The following is a 16,356-nucleotide window of genomic DNA, read 5'->3' as shown; positions in this document are numbered from 1 at the left end:
TTGACCGCTTTTGAAATTTACATTTCATCGTACTTTCACTCTTGGGATATGCCAACTTTAAGCATTGTAATGAATGAACAAATACTCACGAGTCACGAGTTTCTCGTGTGTTGCCTCCAGGCTAAGGAAAATGTGGTAACACCAACTATCGTAGCCTTCATGTCAAATCTGAGATCAATTGAAATTTAGTGATTGGGAATATTATCAGTGGCATAATTACAGTTGCATATGTCGTCAGCCTAATTAGAATGCTATATTTTCAGTCATTTCAAAACACGACAAAGCACAATAAATTCAACAAACAGTTCAATTCAACCTTTGCGGATGCATGACCAGGATGACTGAGGCGCTATGCCAAGAAAAAACAAAACATTTTTGGCGAATGAAACAGTTAGTTAACAATTAGGGACGTAACGATTCATCGACTCAAACTGATTTTAAATCACTGTATAGTGATTAAATTATGCATCGCTGTAAAAAATAAAAGATTCAATTTGCAACGTAATGTTACCCCACAGCCGCTCTCTCATGTCTCTGCTGTAGACAAACTGCAGAAGACAGACTCATTTTTCTACAGGGGCTTTGTCCCAATCTCCTGCCATACAGTTCCGCTAGTGACCTGAACCGGAAGGAAGTGCTTTGTCCTGTTTTTCAAGTTGGTTGTGCATAAGATATAAATAAATATTACACTTTTTCTTCATATTGCTCTGTACGAGCAATTTCTGTTATGTGGAATTATTTTGGTATATTCGACCTCCCACCACTTGGGGCAGCATTGGGGTCAATTTGCCACTTCCACGGGTCTATATAATTAAGACCCAGGTGTTGAGAGTGTGGAAGGGAAAACGGTTTTGGACCGTGGTGGTGTGGAAATAGGTGGACTCTTATATCGTTTCAATATTGGAAAAGACAAAAGCGGAAGTTTGGTCCCGTCTCAACAAAATAGGAAGAAAATAAGTCTTTTTGTGGACATTTTGGTAATTTAACCACGATCCAACCACGAGTCAAGCCAAGCCGTCAGCAACCACCGTGGCAATTTTGATTGGCGAAAAGGGTCACAATATGCTCATTTTCATTCATGACAGACTATAGAATGATAGAATGTGCCTGTGAGTATTGTTACATTGTCTCAATGTGCTGCTCCACCATTTGTGTTCAAATGTGCATTGCTTCTAAAACGGCAACTACCTATGCTAACCGTTTGCATGTGAATGGCGTTTTGCATTGTTTGTTAGTTTAAGCTAAGCGGACCTTCCTAAAGCAAAGCTAAGGATGTTTTAAATACACAGGTCAAAGCTAAAAATTGTCCGAATGGTGTTTGTATCTTGAAAAACTCACAAGTCAGTTAACTCGTAGCTCAAAGCACCACTGTAGGCAATTTTAGTTAAAAAAAAAAAGTCTGTTTCCAAGCTAATTACAATTTATTCCAATCAGTGGCATTAAAACACTTTTAGAGCCGAGCCATTTTTTTTTTTTTTTAACTGTGAGAAAACAAAAATAAAAACAGAATGCCGATCACCAACAATTTATTTTGTTTGATGGCAACAAACTGAATTAAAACAGAACAAAATAACATTAGAGCTTTATTAACTCGAAAATTACTAGCAGCCAGGGTCCGACGTTAGGCCTTTTTGTGGGTGGTCGTGGTCGAGCCACCAAGTTATGTTGGTCCTGCCGGAACCGGCCCTGATTTAAAACAACACTTAACACAAAATTCAGAATTATACACGTAGGGCCTGCCTGTGGATGAAATGGTGAAGCGTGTCGTCTCAGCGGCCAAAATGTACGCAAGAATGGGGTGTCAAGGCAGCCACTTAAAAAAAAAAAAATATCCACACTCTCCACTCCTCGGTATGTAGATATTGTGATTTAAAACAAAATGTTAAAACGTCATATGTAGGCCTACCCGTGGATGAAATAGTGAAGCATGTAGACTAAGTGGACAAAACGCACGCTAGTATCTAGCACACTAGGCATCAATGAATGGGGACTATCTAACGAGAGCACAGATGACTCATCAATTCAAATGATAACACTCAAAATATTGAATATTAGATATTAAAAAAAGGCGAAAATGTGTTGATTTTTGCCTCATTTATTCACGAAACTTGGTACTGGTGGCCCGGTGGGGCCAGCATCGGTGAACTTTGGCCGGGCCCGAGTCACACGGTCACCGTTAACGTCGGACCCTGTCTGCAGACCTGACACACGCTCAAACACAGACGCGCGCGCGCACACACACGCAGCCTCATGCTGCTATCGCTTGCGTTTCCTTTGCTTGATGTTAAACAGATTCTCGTCTGTTGGATACGCTTGTGCGGCCATTTTTTTGCGTAGATGATTTCTCTTGTCGTGTTTGTCTTTCTTTGACTTGCCAGACGCCGTCCTAAAACGACGCTCGTCTTTGAGCTCCGCCGGCGACGCTTGGTTGTTCTTCTTACTCTTCTTCTTCTTCGGGTTCTCTCCTCCGCTTCTCCCTCTGGGAAAATCCACTCGTTCATCCACGATGAGTTTGGGTGCTGCGGGGCGTTCTCTGGGCACCGTTCTCTTGGGCTTCCACTGTTTGCCTGCACTCTCCTGTTGTTTGTGTCTGTTCAACTTACTTTTCGGAAATAGTGTAGCCTTAGGGTCGTCTGCGTCCAAAAAAAATATATGGCTGAGTCTGGCTTTGTCGTTGCAGGCAGTCCTGTCAAATTTATTGTTGAAGAGGTGGCCATTGTTTGCGTGGCTGATTTTTTGTTTCTTCTTCGTTGGTCCAACGGTAAACCAAGTCTGAGAATTGTCGGGCATAAGGCCATTGTTCTTCATTTCTGGGGGCGGGGGGAAACGGTAACAATATTAATTCAAAAACAACTATTGTTGCATTTAGTTTAATACTTTTGTGATTTTATTTAGCTAAATGAGAGGGGTGCGATTATATTAACGTTATATAATACACTTCTCGAATTGGATCACGTTAGAAGCAAGTATGTTTGTCCCTCCAAGTTGAAGAGAGCGAGAATCTGATGAAATGCTGGCAAATTGCCTTTCATTTTGTGATGCGCAGTAGTAGAGAGAGACCGATATGCTTTTTTCAGGGCCGATAACCGATATTTGGAGCCGATATTCATTTTCAGTAAAAAGGGAAATATTGGCATTGTGAGCATGTCTTAAAAAGGATAGTTTAAAACTTAAACAATAGCGCCATGTAGTTTTCTACATTTGAATGAAAATTTCAAAATGATAGAAATGTTTTGATTACTGTTTTGATTTCCCCAGTTTTAAATTGATTTATTATCGGCCGGCAGAGTTTTTAAAAACGGCAGATGCTGATATTCGTCAAAAAGCCAAATATCGGTGACGATAATCGGTCCATCCCTACACAGTAGTACGGGATTACTTCAAACGCCCGATGTATTCCTTTACTGTGTGACCAACCTTCCACCTTGCTCTTCAGCCTGTTTTGTCTGCGTTTGATGTCTTTCAGGGTGTCGTAATAGTTGATGAAGGGCGTAGTAGCATATGACCCCCTGAACATCCTCTGCTGAGTGCACCCCTGAAGCGCACACAGAAAGAAGCCTTAGTTAGCATGTTAAAATCATTAACATTTCTTTTTAAAAGTCAATACGGGCAGTATACGAGGTTAATGGTCACTGTGATAACTTCAATGGTACAGTCGCCAGATAGGTCAGGTAGTTGTCAGGAATGTATGAATTTTACAATATGTGTATTTGTGCGGTCGTAGCTCGCAGTGCAGGATTACAATCACACTACAACTTCCTCAGTAAACGTGTTAAACAAGAATTACATGAAGACTACCAACCACAATGTCTCCCTTGGCACAGTGACTTGATTGATTTTATTGAGTTCCAGAAGACAAAGAGATTAAAAATCTTTCCAAACGAGTATGTTTACTTTATTTTTTCTTTATCCATGATGAAATCTTTTTGATGTTACGTACATGTCTTTGTTACACCTGTGGTTGGTGTTCAACCTCTCTCACAGGTCAGTCAAAGTGAGCATTAAATGGAAAGTCAAGCCAACAATTTTCTTTACAATAATATGTTCTATACGCCTCCAACACGGCATTCTGATTGCATTTGTGGAACACGGGTTAAGTAGTAAAATCCGCCTGGTTTTTGCCATCTCAGGGGGCGGCCATTTTGTCACTTTCTGTCGACTGAAAATGACATCACAGTTGCTCGGGGGCTCAGGTGACAACCAATCACGGCTCGCCTGTTTTCTGAAGCTGAGCCATGATTGGTTGTTACCTGAACCCTGAGCAACTGTGATGTCATTTTCAGTTGACAGCAAGTGACAAAATGGCCACCCCTGAGATGGACAAAAACCGGTGCACTTTACTACTTAAAGTGAAAATCAACCCAAACATATTTTTTTTTCACGAATATATGGCCAGCAGGCCCACTAGCATTCTGATTAATATTGCGTTTGCGGAATTAGTTAAGCATCAAAATCCACCCGTTTTTAGCCATCTCAGGGGGCGGCCATTTTGTCATTTCTCTCGCCTGTTTTCTAAAGCCGAGCCGTGATTTGTCGTTACCTGAGCCCTGGGTAGGTGCGATGTCATTTTCAGTCGACCGAAACTGACAAAATGGCCGCCCCCAGAAATGGCTAAAAACAGGCGGATCAACTCTTATTCAACGCAATATTTATCAGAATGCTTTGTTTCAACTACTGGTCTTGCATAGAACATATTCTTGTAAAGAACATTCCTGGGTTGACTTCCCTCTTTATGAGCCCTCTAAAAGAAAGTTTTAATCCGCACCGTCCATCCGTGCATTAAAAACAACAAAGACATGACTGTCTACCGCACATTGTTACTCACATGGCCAAAGTGTCCTTTCCTGGAACAGTTGTAGCAGTAGGCGGGGCTTCGGCCATTGTCCTGCCGCCGCTGCTTTAGAGGAGGACCCTTCTTGGTCTAAGCACAGGAGGACACAAATGAAAGAAAAAGTCCGACAAGAAGGTTTAACATTCAAAATGCCTCTCTACGGTTGTGCTGGTATATATAAGCCTGCTGGATACAATGTGTTTTAATCTTTCGCTTCTCTCCCATCATTCCCATGCTATTGACACCAGCCTCTGTGGTGAATATGGGCGCCGATAGAGACTGCTGATTACGGCGGCTATAGGTAGACGCCTGTAATGACCCCCGTATGATAAGTGTGCGTGTGTGTGTGTGTGTGTGTGTCACGGGGTCCCGTCCCCGATGGGCCAGGATTCTGAAAGCCCTGCATGCTTCAGTAAGCACAGCAAATATACACTGATAAAGAGCAAGAGGAGAGCCGCGCTAGCGCAGTGCATTTACCGCTGACGTCTCACGCGCACGCACGCACGCACACACGTCTAAAGATGCCCCCTCGTTCCCAGATCACAATTTGAGGCCCATGTCATTTCTTAAACATAGCTTAGCTAGCGTTAGCAGCCTCCTCCGAGCTTCCCTCTCTCCACATCCCTCCCTCTCTCTCTCTCTCTCTCTCTCTCTCTCTCTTTAACGCTTGAGTAGTTTTGCGGTAGAAAGGATGAATGCTATTAGAGCGTCGCATCATTATCGGGTCAGACCGGCCGGGCCCATCTCCATCACAAAGGCCAGGAGATCACAGACCTCTTGCGCGCTCACTCGCATACACAGCGTGCACACGGACGCACGCGCGCGGCACGGAGATCACAGTTTTCGTCATCCCCCCCCCACCCCCCCACGACCTCCACCCGCCCTGCCCCTCGACCTATTCAGCGTTCATGTAAATTGGCTGTAGGTCTTCCTGCGTCGCTGCAACTCTGACCTTGGGCTTGTGTTATCTCAACCTGCTAGGATCCAGCACAAAGACACCCCCCCCCCCCCCGCCCCCAATCATGGTGATCTCACTTGTGGACGGGCAGAGGGTTTGTGATTCTTTCTTTCTTTCCTCCTCTCCTATTTCAGCATCGACCGGTGACACTTGACTAAGTTGTTTTTTTTTTTATGAGCGTCCATCAACACTTTCTAAACAGCACTCCCTTAAAAGGCTAATGAAATGAATTACTCACAAGTGGCAATTTCCAAACCGAGATGACATTTAGCGGAGTACAGACCGTCAGATTGGTATGCATTGCATATACCCGTAATTTATTTCAGGAAACGTCCCACCCTCGGCACACATATATCTAACTTTGGCTAGGTTCACAACGCCGCAGGTCTTAACCCATTAACGACGGGAGCGCATAACCGCGTTTCTACCACTAGAGCCGGGAGCGCTGTTGCGTCTTTCGACCCTTAAAGCCGGGAGAGCATATACGTCATTTTCTATTTATTATTTAACTCTCGGTCTCTTAACCAATGAAATGCATCAGAACAGACATGTGACGGTGACGTGTGTCGTCCGGGGATATTTGTAATTTTTTCGAGCGGTAATGGCGGACGCCGTCGATCGCGGGAGCTCTGAAATGAATAACGGCAATGATATAGACGACGCGATTGTGGACTTTGAACCAGTCGAACGTGATATATGGTTAAGATATATGTTTGTAGATAATGACTATATCGACGTCTTTGTAACAGAAAAGAGGATGGAATTACCACTCGATTTAAAAAAAAAAAAAAATTAAAGTAAGCCTCTCTTGCACTGACATTTTATTTTTACCTCTTCGATTGAAACAGTGAAGATGAATACACTCGGATCTGCGTGAAAGCCACATGTCTAAGCTCTGAAATTCTTTTGGAATTATGTTTCTGTCTACTTCAGGGGCTTTTCAGGGTTTTTTTGGGGAGTTGTTGAGCTTAATAGGTTAATGCTCAATTTGGATCCTTTGTGAAAAAATCGGATATTTTTGGTGTACATTATAAATGCTGTATGAGCACATAGGTCGCCAAAGTGACCCGCATGCGTGGAAGAGACGACGTATTAACAGAAATAAATGTGGTCCAGCGTGTCGGGAAATTTCTACAGTGAAGCCATTCGGTGGCAGGTAGGAATAAATACAGTAGGGGAAATTACAAGGCGAGACTTTTCTATCTCATTTCATGGAGACGTCACGAGCGATGACGTCACGTCCTAAACATCAGTAAAAAATATGAATCGATCTGAACCGTGGCTGAATTACTACTATCACCAAAAGTGATAGTATAATGCCGATAATCATAATGCCGTGGTTAGACTAGTGGAGGCACATATTAACATATTATTGTAAAGAAAATGTTTGGGTTGACTTATTCTTTAAAGATAAAAGAACCGGGCAAAGCTTCCCTCAGAACCTTTTAATGGTAAATAAAATCCCGGATCCATCTATGTAGGGCTGTGCAATTAATCGAAATTCGATTACAATAACGATTATTACACTCTATGATTACAAAATTGGCTAAAAAAAATTAAATATTCATTTATATCCAAAGCACTATGTTTGTTTACACAAGGAAATCATACTTGAATTTCGACACCTTTTTTAATATGTTATAATCACTAATTTGATCAATTTTGTTTGGTCCAAAAGGAACTTCCTTACGTTTATTTGTCTTTATATTTTTTACGTTGAAACTTTTTCTTGTTTTGAGCCAAAAAATAAATGATCGTTTGAATAATCGTGATTTCAATTACTACCAAAATAATCATGATTAATAATTTTTTCATCATCGAGCAGCCCCACTTCCATCCAACCAACTTTACTGTGAACCTCTAAGAATTCAATCATTTCACAGGATGGATTTGATTTACCCTGAATGAATCATGTTTTATATCCTATGATATCTATCTATTTATCCATCCAAAGTTGATGAAGTGTGCACAAACATCTTTGTGGTTTCAGTCATCATACAATAAATGCAATTCTCCACGCTGTTCAGAATTTAAAAAGCGACACCATCTCCCGAACATTCGACTTCATCCTCCATGAAAGCCAAAAACGACAAGTGGCCTCAACTAGCAGAGCCGCTTTGCTCAGCATCTCTCCGCATGAAAGCGCAGATTGAGTCCCAGTGCAATGGCAGCAAGAACAATGAGATCCACTTCCTGCTGAGATGACACGAGGACTTGGAGGAGCGGCGATACTTGAGCCGGTCAGTAAAAAGATGAGAAAGAACACACAGTTTAGGCTGGGCGTGGATAGGAGGCAGAACCACAAGCTTCGGACCTAAAGGCTTCGCTGTGTCGACATCGCCAACCAGCCGACCGTGGCCTCTCCTGCACGCACACACACACACACACATGTGCACCCCCCCCCCTCCATACACACACAAAACTGTGTTCCCACAGTTGTCTGGACACTACAACACTCTGTCTTTTTAAGCCCCAGTCTCCTCAGGTCCTTGCTTGGCTGCTGGTGGCAAAGCCGTGATAATCCTTCGGCCAACACAAAGCTTAGACTGTTACACACGACAATCGGAGGGAAAACACACACACACACACGCACGCACACGCAATCTGAGAAGCAAGAAGGCTTGTGTGTGCGTAAGGGGGCGGGGCCAAGTGGGCTGGGGACAGTGGCACCATTTTGCATATGTTATTGCAGCATTTGGGAACGGTTTGCATATGTTACTGGGCCGACAAGAGACAAAACCTGCACGCTTTATCATAGAGAACAGCTTCTCAATACATGACTGCTGGGTTCATACTGAAAAAGGAAGCTCATTGTGAGTGACACAGAGAGAGTCAGACAGAGAGGTAGAGAGGTAGAGAGAGAGAGAAAAAGAGAGAGAGAGAGAAAAAGAGAGAGAGAGAGAGAGAGAGAGAGAGAGAGAGAGAAAGAGAAAGAACTGTCACCATGCACATAAGGGACGGACCGATTATCGGCCGGGCCGATTATTGGCACCGATATTTGGCTTTTTTGACGAATATCGGCATCTGCCTTTTTTTTTTTTTTTTTTTAAATCAATTTAAAAATATGGAAATCAAAACAGAAATATGTGAAAGTTGAACATTTCTGTCATTTTGAAATTTTCATTTACTGTAGAAAACTACATGGAGCTATTGTTTAAGTTTTCGTTTATCCTTTTTAAGACATGCTGACAACCCCGGGTGCTCCGTGAACTTTTTGTTCAAAGAACAGAGATGTATATTGTCCAAAAAATTCTTGAAATATTAAAAAAAAAAGAAGTTGTATTTATTTATTTATTTTATTTATTTTTATTTAGATTTTGTAGCCAATATTTTCCTTTTTAATGAAAATGAGTATCGGCTCCAAATATCGGCTATCGGCCCCCTTGACTACTAATAATCGGTATCGGCCCTGAAAAAAGCATATCAGTCCATCTCTAATGCATACTGTATAAGTTAACATGGATGGTTAATTAGTGCTATGAATCACCAGGACAAACTTCGAGGAGTGGAGATGCTCTCCAAAAGAGAAATAGCCGACAAAAATGTGTAAATTTAGAAATATGCAAAATATGAATTTTTAACTACAAACAAAACAAGACACACTGTTACAAACAGACCAAAGTAAATGAAAACGCAAACGATCACAATAGAAAACAGCTGTTTGATCATTCCATCCTATTTTGGATGATGACGGCGATTGATTCAATCTCCTCCGGTCCGCACGGTCCGGAGGTGAAACCTTTCGACATCTCTGCCACTCAACTTCACACAAACGCCTCAACCTCCACACGCACATAATCGAAACCATCCAACTAAGCGGAAAGGCACAAAGACCTGCAAAGCCTGCTAGACCTCTGATAACACAGCACCTTTCGATGCGCGCACGTGCGTGCGTGTGCGTGCGCATTGCCACGTACAGCCAAGCAGTGCATCCAATAACACCTGTACAAAAAATAACAACCAGTGCATGCATGCATCTATAGCCACAACATGATTTCTGAGGAAGTTTATATAACAGTATAACATTCTAAAAGCGATGCAATCATTGATGAATGACGTATTTGTTGGTTGCTTTACTTATTTCATTCACTTATTATAACTATTCTCAGAAATGAAAGCAAAATAGCCTTTTGTAGGATTCATAGATGATGTCAGTGTCAATAAAATAGTCCATTTATAAATATAGCCAAGCCCTCACTTAAATTCTCCCTCACAAAGACAAACATACAGACGTTGAAGATGGTTAAAATGGAATGAAAGCATCCGAGCGATTACAATTAACAACGTTCAACAAACACGAGTGAGAAGTTCGTCCTGTGCATTGAAATGCAGTTCTGGAATTGACCACGGGGTAGCGCTCTAACACCGTGTAGTTTGAGAGCGCCGAGTTGGAGAAAATACAGTAATGCACTTCGTTTGAACTGTCTCACCGTTAATTGGCTTAGGTAAAGACAACAAATGTTAAAACTGTTCTAGCGCCATTTGAAGTGTTACTTTCGTGGACGCGTAGTGTTTATAATCAGAAAATATTTAGGCAACTCCAAATGACTAAAAGAGAAAGGGTTCATTATATTGCATTTTATATCCATCCTTTGTTTATATTGTCTCTCAAATGTTTTGGGGAAGTAGGAGGAAGCCGGAGTACCCAGAAGAAAATCCAAGCAAGCAAGGGCAGAACATACAAAGCCTGCACAGGTGGACCGGAGCCAAGATTCGAACCCCATACCTTATACTGTAACTGAAATAATGTTTCACTAAGGATGTAACCAATTTTAACTACTACATTACTGTACTTTAATGTTGGTCATTAGGATGGTACTTGGAGAGCCAAGTATTTTTTTTTTGTATTTTTTATTTTTTTTTAGTACTTGATGTAAAAAAGTCTAAGTATCAAATGGGGACAGGCTCAAATCACAACCAGACAAAGGATGTCATTGACAAAAAAAAAAAAGTGTATGCGCATAAACAAAATACCCACATACCCGACTATATTTACTCTGATGGACTTTAAATTGAGTTTGTCTAATAGAAGATACAATACCATTTTATTGATATAGCGCATTTCATAACAGCTGGAGCTGTAACAAAGCACTTTACGAACAATAAACAAATAATAATAAATAAATAATAATAAATAAATAGTAATAATAATAATAATAATAAACTATAAAAGGCCATAATACACAGTGTTGATCAATAAATTAACACAAAACACTATATACACCAAAAAGGGACAAAAATTTCAGGTCTAATCAAAAGCCAGCAAATAGAAGTGTGTCTTCAACCGGGTTTTAAAAGTGGACAGAGAGGGGGCTCGCCCAACATCCAATGGGAGGACATTCCAAAGGGAAGGACCAGCGGTCGAAAAAGCCTGATCCCCTCCGAGGCTCCGCTTGTTCCTCGGCACCTCGAGCAGCGCCTGGTCCGCAGACCTGAGAGAGCTACGCCGGGGCAAGGCCATTTAATGGTTTATAGACAAATAGGAGAATCGTAAATCGAACCCTGAAATGCACTGGGGGCCAGTGAAGGGAGGCCAGAATTGGCTCCATCTTCTGAGCTCCAGTTAGTAGGCGGGCAGCAGCATTTTGGGCCAACAGGAGACGTTTGAGGGAGGACTGGCTGACTCCAAAACAAAGCGATTCGCCCCGATTAATTTATTTGATTAATCGAAAATCGAGTTGATTAAATTCATCTCGGAAATGATGTCTTGAAACGTTTTTCCCATTCCAGATGCGTAGCACATTTTGAATGTGTCGATCAAATTATGCTTTTGCGCCAAACATCATTGCGTATTGCGTTTGCGGACGGCTTCAGAATCACACAAGTGCACAGGGACGAGCAATTTTTCAAAAATCGAATCGAAAATCGCGAGCTGAAAATCGAATCGAATCGGGGCTTGAGTGACTCGTGACATCCCTGTTACTTACGCAAGGTTTTCAAAGCAGATCAAGGCGGAAAATGTTCAGGATGGATTATCACTCCAATTGCTGCTCAAATTATTTTTTGGTGTGCGAGTGAGTGCGTGCGTATCTCACAGAATATTCTTAGTAAGCACCCCAGGGCATTGTGGTCAACGCCGTGTGGTTTGGAGGAGTTTGTTAGTCGAGGGCCAGGTGCACCTCGACAACGCACACACCCAGGGAAGATAAACGGACCGAGCGCACGTGCGCGCGCACACGGGAAGGAGCGGTTGCAGGGCGGTCTGACAGAATGCCTTTTCACACCTGGCTGAGCCCAGCGGAAGGTGACAGAAGTCACATCTCCCAAAGCGCACGCACACGCACACACCTTCTCACATTGGGGAGTTCAGGGTCATAAGCGGCATCATGAATAAAATGAGGCTGTCTTAAACAGAAGGAGCCCCCGCGCCCGCGTATGCATGCAGAGTGTGCCGCGAGTGCTTTTGTTTAGTTGGCGCGGACTCCCCCCCCCCACCCCACCCCCCACAATGCCAGTTTTGGAAGTGTAACGACCTTCTGTTCCCGGTGCTTAAACGGCTTAAATACTCCAATTAGACCTGGGTCATAATCCACCACCCGTTAAAACATGCCGCCGCGCAAACATGAAACGCTCGCATCATCTTGTGCGGTGACACTCATTCCGTCTCCTTTTCGGTCCCCGAGAGCAAAGGACGCCGCGTGCTAACACGCTAATATGAACATTCGACTCAAATCCTGTCCTTTTCCGAGCCGGCGTCTCCCCGGGAACTTTGCGGTCCCGCTCCCTCCATGCTAGCTAACGACGCTGCCATTTTTTTTTTTTTTTTTTCACCAGACAGCCCCTGCTAATTAATCTCCACAGAGGAGAGTGACAGACCTCCCCGAGCACGCGCGCACATACACAGAGCGCACAGCGAGATGTATGCAAATACGCACTCCTCTTTGCCTCTTTCTCACTCGTTTGTCCCGTGTGGCGTTGGCAGCACATTTCATGCTTTATCACGTCTTTTAATTGACAAACAAGCTGCTCTTTTCTCTTAGGCTGAGGTCTATATCACACCCTCTCCTACGCACACGCGCACACAGCGGAGCAATTTACTTCTCTTTTCGGAAAAGAACGCCCACGCATAAGCAAATATGGCCCCCTGTCGGCATTGCCACTTTTAACTGCCGCGCTTTTATAGGATAAAAACCCCGAGCACGCATCAAAAAGCAAAATCTCTCAAGGAGGTAGTTAGCACTTTCCTCACATAGCTTGCTTCTTAAATATAATACGCTATGGTCCAATTACTCTCCAGGTCTGCCCTCCACTTGAATAAACACTGTAGATGCCGCACCTCAAATAACAGCCCCCCCCCCCTCCCCAAAAATAACACGTGGTGCCACTAGGTGGCTGTAATTGCCTTTATTATGAGCGATACAGTCTCTCACTAACTTGGAGAGCAGAAAGGGCATCTGTAAAGCTGAAGTTTAGCACATAGCATTGCGGGGAAAAAAAAAAACGGATGGCCTGGAAAGTACGACTGAGGAAAGAAAAAAAAAAAGAGCAACATCTGTTGGCTAGAAAGTTTGTAGGTGGGTTTAGTCCATGTGGGACGATCACAACTTGGTAGTGTGCAGAAAAATGAAGCCAAAGTGAGAGACATACAGAGGCCGTATGACAGTGGATATAGAAGGTCTACACACCCACTTTCAACATTTTGGTGATATCTCTCTCTATATCTATCTATCTATATATCTATATCTATATCTATATATATTCAAAACTTTTTCCACCATTAATGTGGCTTGTAATCTGTGCGACTACTGAATGGAAAAAAAAAAATCTTCGAAAAGTAAAAAGAAAAAAAACGAGATCATGTCATTGCACAAGTGTCCACACCCTCTTATAAATGGCGACGTGGCTGTCCAGAATTCACCAATTACATTCAAACCTACGTTAAATGGGAGTCAGTGCACACTCTGATTAACCCCAAATACATTTCAGCTATTAGTAGGCTTTTACTGACGTTATCATCATTTTTTATTTATTGATTTATTGCTTTTTAGTACAATCCTAAAAGTGTGTTGTTTTTTTTTTTAACACCGACTGCTATTTGGAACTAATCACAATTGCCTCCACCTTGACAAAGGCCCCAGTTCCAGCTCCGAAGCATGATGCTGTCACCGTGGCTCCCCAAAAAAAAAAAAAAAAAGTTCAACCTCCGTTTCCACATTTCCCCACATGTGGGAGATTTCAAGTGTGTTTTGGCAAAAGATCGACACCAAGGTAGTGAGAGCAGTGACGCGTCTAGCTCCGTACGGACAATTGTGTGTTTTGTTCGACTGTATGGCACTCACTGAGATGTGGTACTGTCTCCAGATCTCTGGACATGCCTGCAGAGGGGAGAAAAGGCACAGAGTTACAGTGTGTTCGTTAAATTCACAAACGCTGAAAAGATTTTACAAAGCAGAAGTAAGTAGTGACAATAATCCGGAGGGGGGGGGGGAAAGGGGGTTTGTTTTTAGACCGAAGAGAGAATAACAAAACGGGGCAGCAACGGATGCTCAGTCGTGCTAAAGTAGTCATTCAAAAAAAACCTTTTTTTAACGTTGAAATCCGACGAAAACAGGCTACAACCAAAACCTCTCCCCGTCTTCCTCAGCCACCAATGACTGAGTCTCTCTTCACTCGGCCTTGTCTTGTCGCTCTGTCCTGGTGTGGTTAAAGCATTATCTCCGGGGCTTTGGCACGCTGTTCCCATTGCATTCCGACATCCTGTCTCAAATGCCGCCACTTCCCACTGGGAAATTGAAAATGCCGCAGTTGCCGCCGGCAATCAGGTTTATCTACTTACACACCCTGTGGGTAGAAGCTACTGTGTGAAGAAAGGTAGATTTACCAGACATAACATTAGAACCGCTTGCACATTGCGAGATGGAATACAAGACCGTGACAAAGATAATAATGCTCAGTTTTGCCAGAAAGATGTTCATTTAATATATATATATATATATATATATATATATATATATATATATATATATATATATATATATATATATATATATATAAACAAATTAATCGCAAATTTTTTCCATGGTTGATCGTGATTAATCACATTTATCAACTACAATTTCCGACAAAGCTTGTAACATACCGGTATTTACTTGACTAAAATCTTCGAATTAATGTGAAAAAAAAAAAAAAAAAAAAGTATATTTAGATTCAAAGACTGTTCTCAAAGCTTTTTTTCTGTCAAGCGATTAAACGCTTTTAACTCATTAATCGCACATTTTTCCATGATTGATCGCGATTAATCTCATTTTTCGATTACAATTTCCGACAAAGCATGTCGCAGATATTTGCGTGACTAAAATCTTGGCATTAATGTGGGAAAAAAAATGAAAGTATATTTCGATTCGCAGACTGTTCTCAAAGCTTTCTTTGATCCCTGAAAACGACTCCCTTCCCGAAAAGTGCGACTGTTGAACGATACGCCAAAGACGCCCAATTAATTACGGTGTTTGAATTTGGCTTTGCAAAGTGCGCAAAGTATTTGGGATTTCTCCAATGAGCCGTCAAGCAACTTTTTAAAGTGAAACCCCGCCTTTGTCCGTCTTTGCGCCACTGACTCTCCTCTAAGTTTAGCTGCAAATTGCGCAGAGGTTGGCTGCCACAGCAAGTAAATCAAATTGAGTTAACTGAGTTTCTTTAACGCATTGTAAAGTTAATTTTTTGTTTTTTTTCAGCTTTCAGTATGATATTGTCCAGTTCTAAACTGACAGAAACTACAAACATTAGCAATTAATTCCACAGCGGCAGGGCAAAGTGAAAAGGTCCCCAATTAAAATCGGTTGTGGCCTCATCTAGCAGGCGCTACTTTGACTTTCGATATGAACACAAAGATAAATATGAATTTCAACAGCTGTGTCGTTCTCCATCTCATCAAGCGTTCTTTTAAACCCCCCCCCCCGTAACCCCCTCATCCGCGCACACACCCCACGTTTGCTCCTCCCTCCAGACCGCCAGGGTGGCGTGTTGTTGTCGAGGGCGACAGGCGAGGCGAGCGACACACTTGCGCTCCGTCAACCGTCTGTCTTTAATGAGAGACACAGAAAGACCCAAGGGACGGAGACCTGACTCTCGCTTCTCCACAAACACACATGCGCGCGCGCACACGCACGCACTCGCACACGCATTGCGTCCGAGAAATAAAGTTTTACCACGCGGCAAAACTAATTACAATTTCCACCGAACTTTCACGTGCACAAATTGGAAAACCTAGCATGGGTAAGATGAGAAAAAAAGGCTCTGTTGGTGAGAGAAAATGCGGGTGTTGCCCGTGTGCTGCTCTCCCTCTGGTGTTCACCTGGTTACTCATCCATTACGCAGGGCACAGTACATGACTGACTGACGGAGTGCAAAAAAAGAAAGTGAGGCACATCGAGACACACGCGCGGGCTGGTTACGTACGCGCTTGGGTTTTCCGGCTCTACATAGCGCCGGTGGGCGCGGTAATGGATGTTGCGGTGGAATAATTGTCATTGATGGTCATTAGATTCGCCCTTCAGTGTGAGCAAAGACACACACGCGCGCGCGCGCGCACGCACACACAGCCCGTATATGCAGCATGGCAGAGACATAA

The 16,356-nt window shown here is 42.8% G+C and overlaps 1 protein-coding gene across 1 annotated transcript in view; it reads right to left on the bottom strand.

Annotated features, from left to right (window-relative positions):
• Nucleotides 1-1,509: 1,509 nt before the first annotated feature.
• zcchc7 (zinc finger, CCHC domain containing 7) overlaps nt 1,510-16,356 on the bottom strand; it is a 45,273-nt gene continuing 30,426 nt past the window's right edge. The window contains exons 7-10 of the mRNA XM_086034097.1: nt 14,069-14,104; nt 4,826-4,921; nt 3,418-3,535; nt 1,510-2,810 (exon numbers count right to left, since the gene is read on the bottom strand). Of these exons, the coding sequence (XP_085890223.1) occupies nt 2,257-2,810; nt 3,418-3,535; nt 4,826-4,921; nt 14,069-14,104 (804 nt within the window). The 3' untranslated portion in view covers nt 1,510-2,256. The remainder of the gene's footprint in view (nt 2,811-3,417; nt 3,536-4,825; nt 4,922-14,068; nt 14,105-16,356) is intronic.

This window comes from Filicampus tigris, chromosome 6 (assembly GCF_054856515.1).
Source record: "Filicampus tigris isolate MCC_2025a chromosome 6, RoL_Ftig_1.0, whole genome shotgun sequence".
Taxonomy (NCBI): Eukaryota; Metazoa; Chordata; class Actinopteri; order Syngnathiformes; family Syngnathidae; genus Filicampus; species Filicampus tigris.
This window is presented reverse-complemented; position numbering and strand designations above follow the sequence as displayed.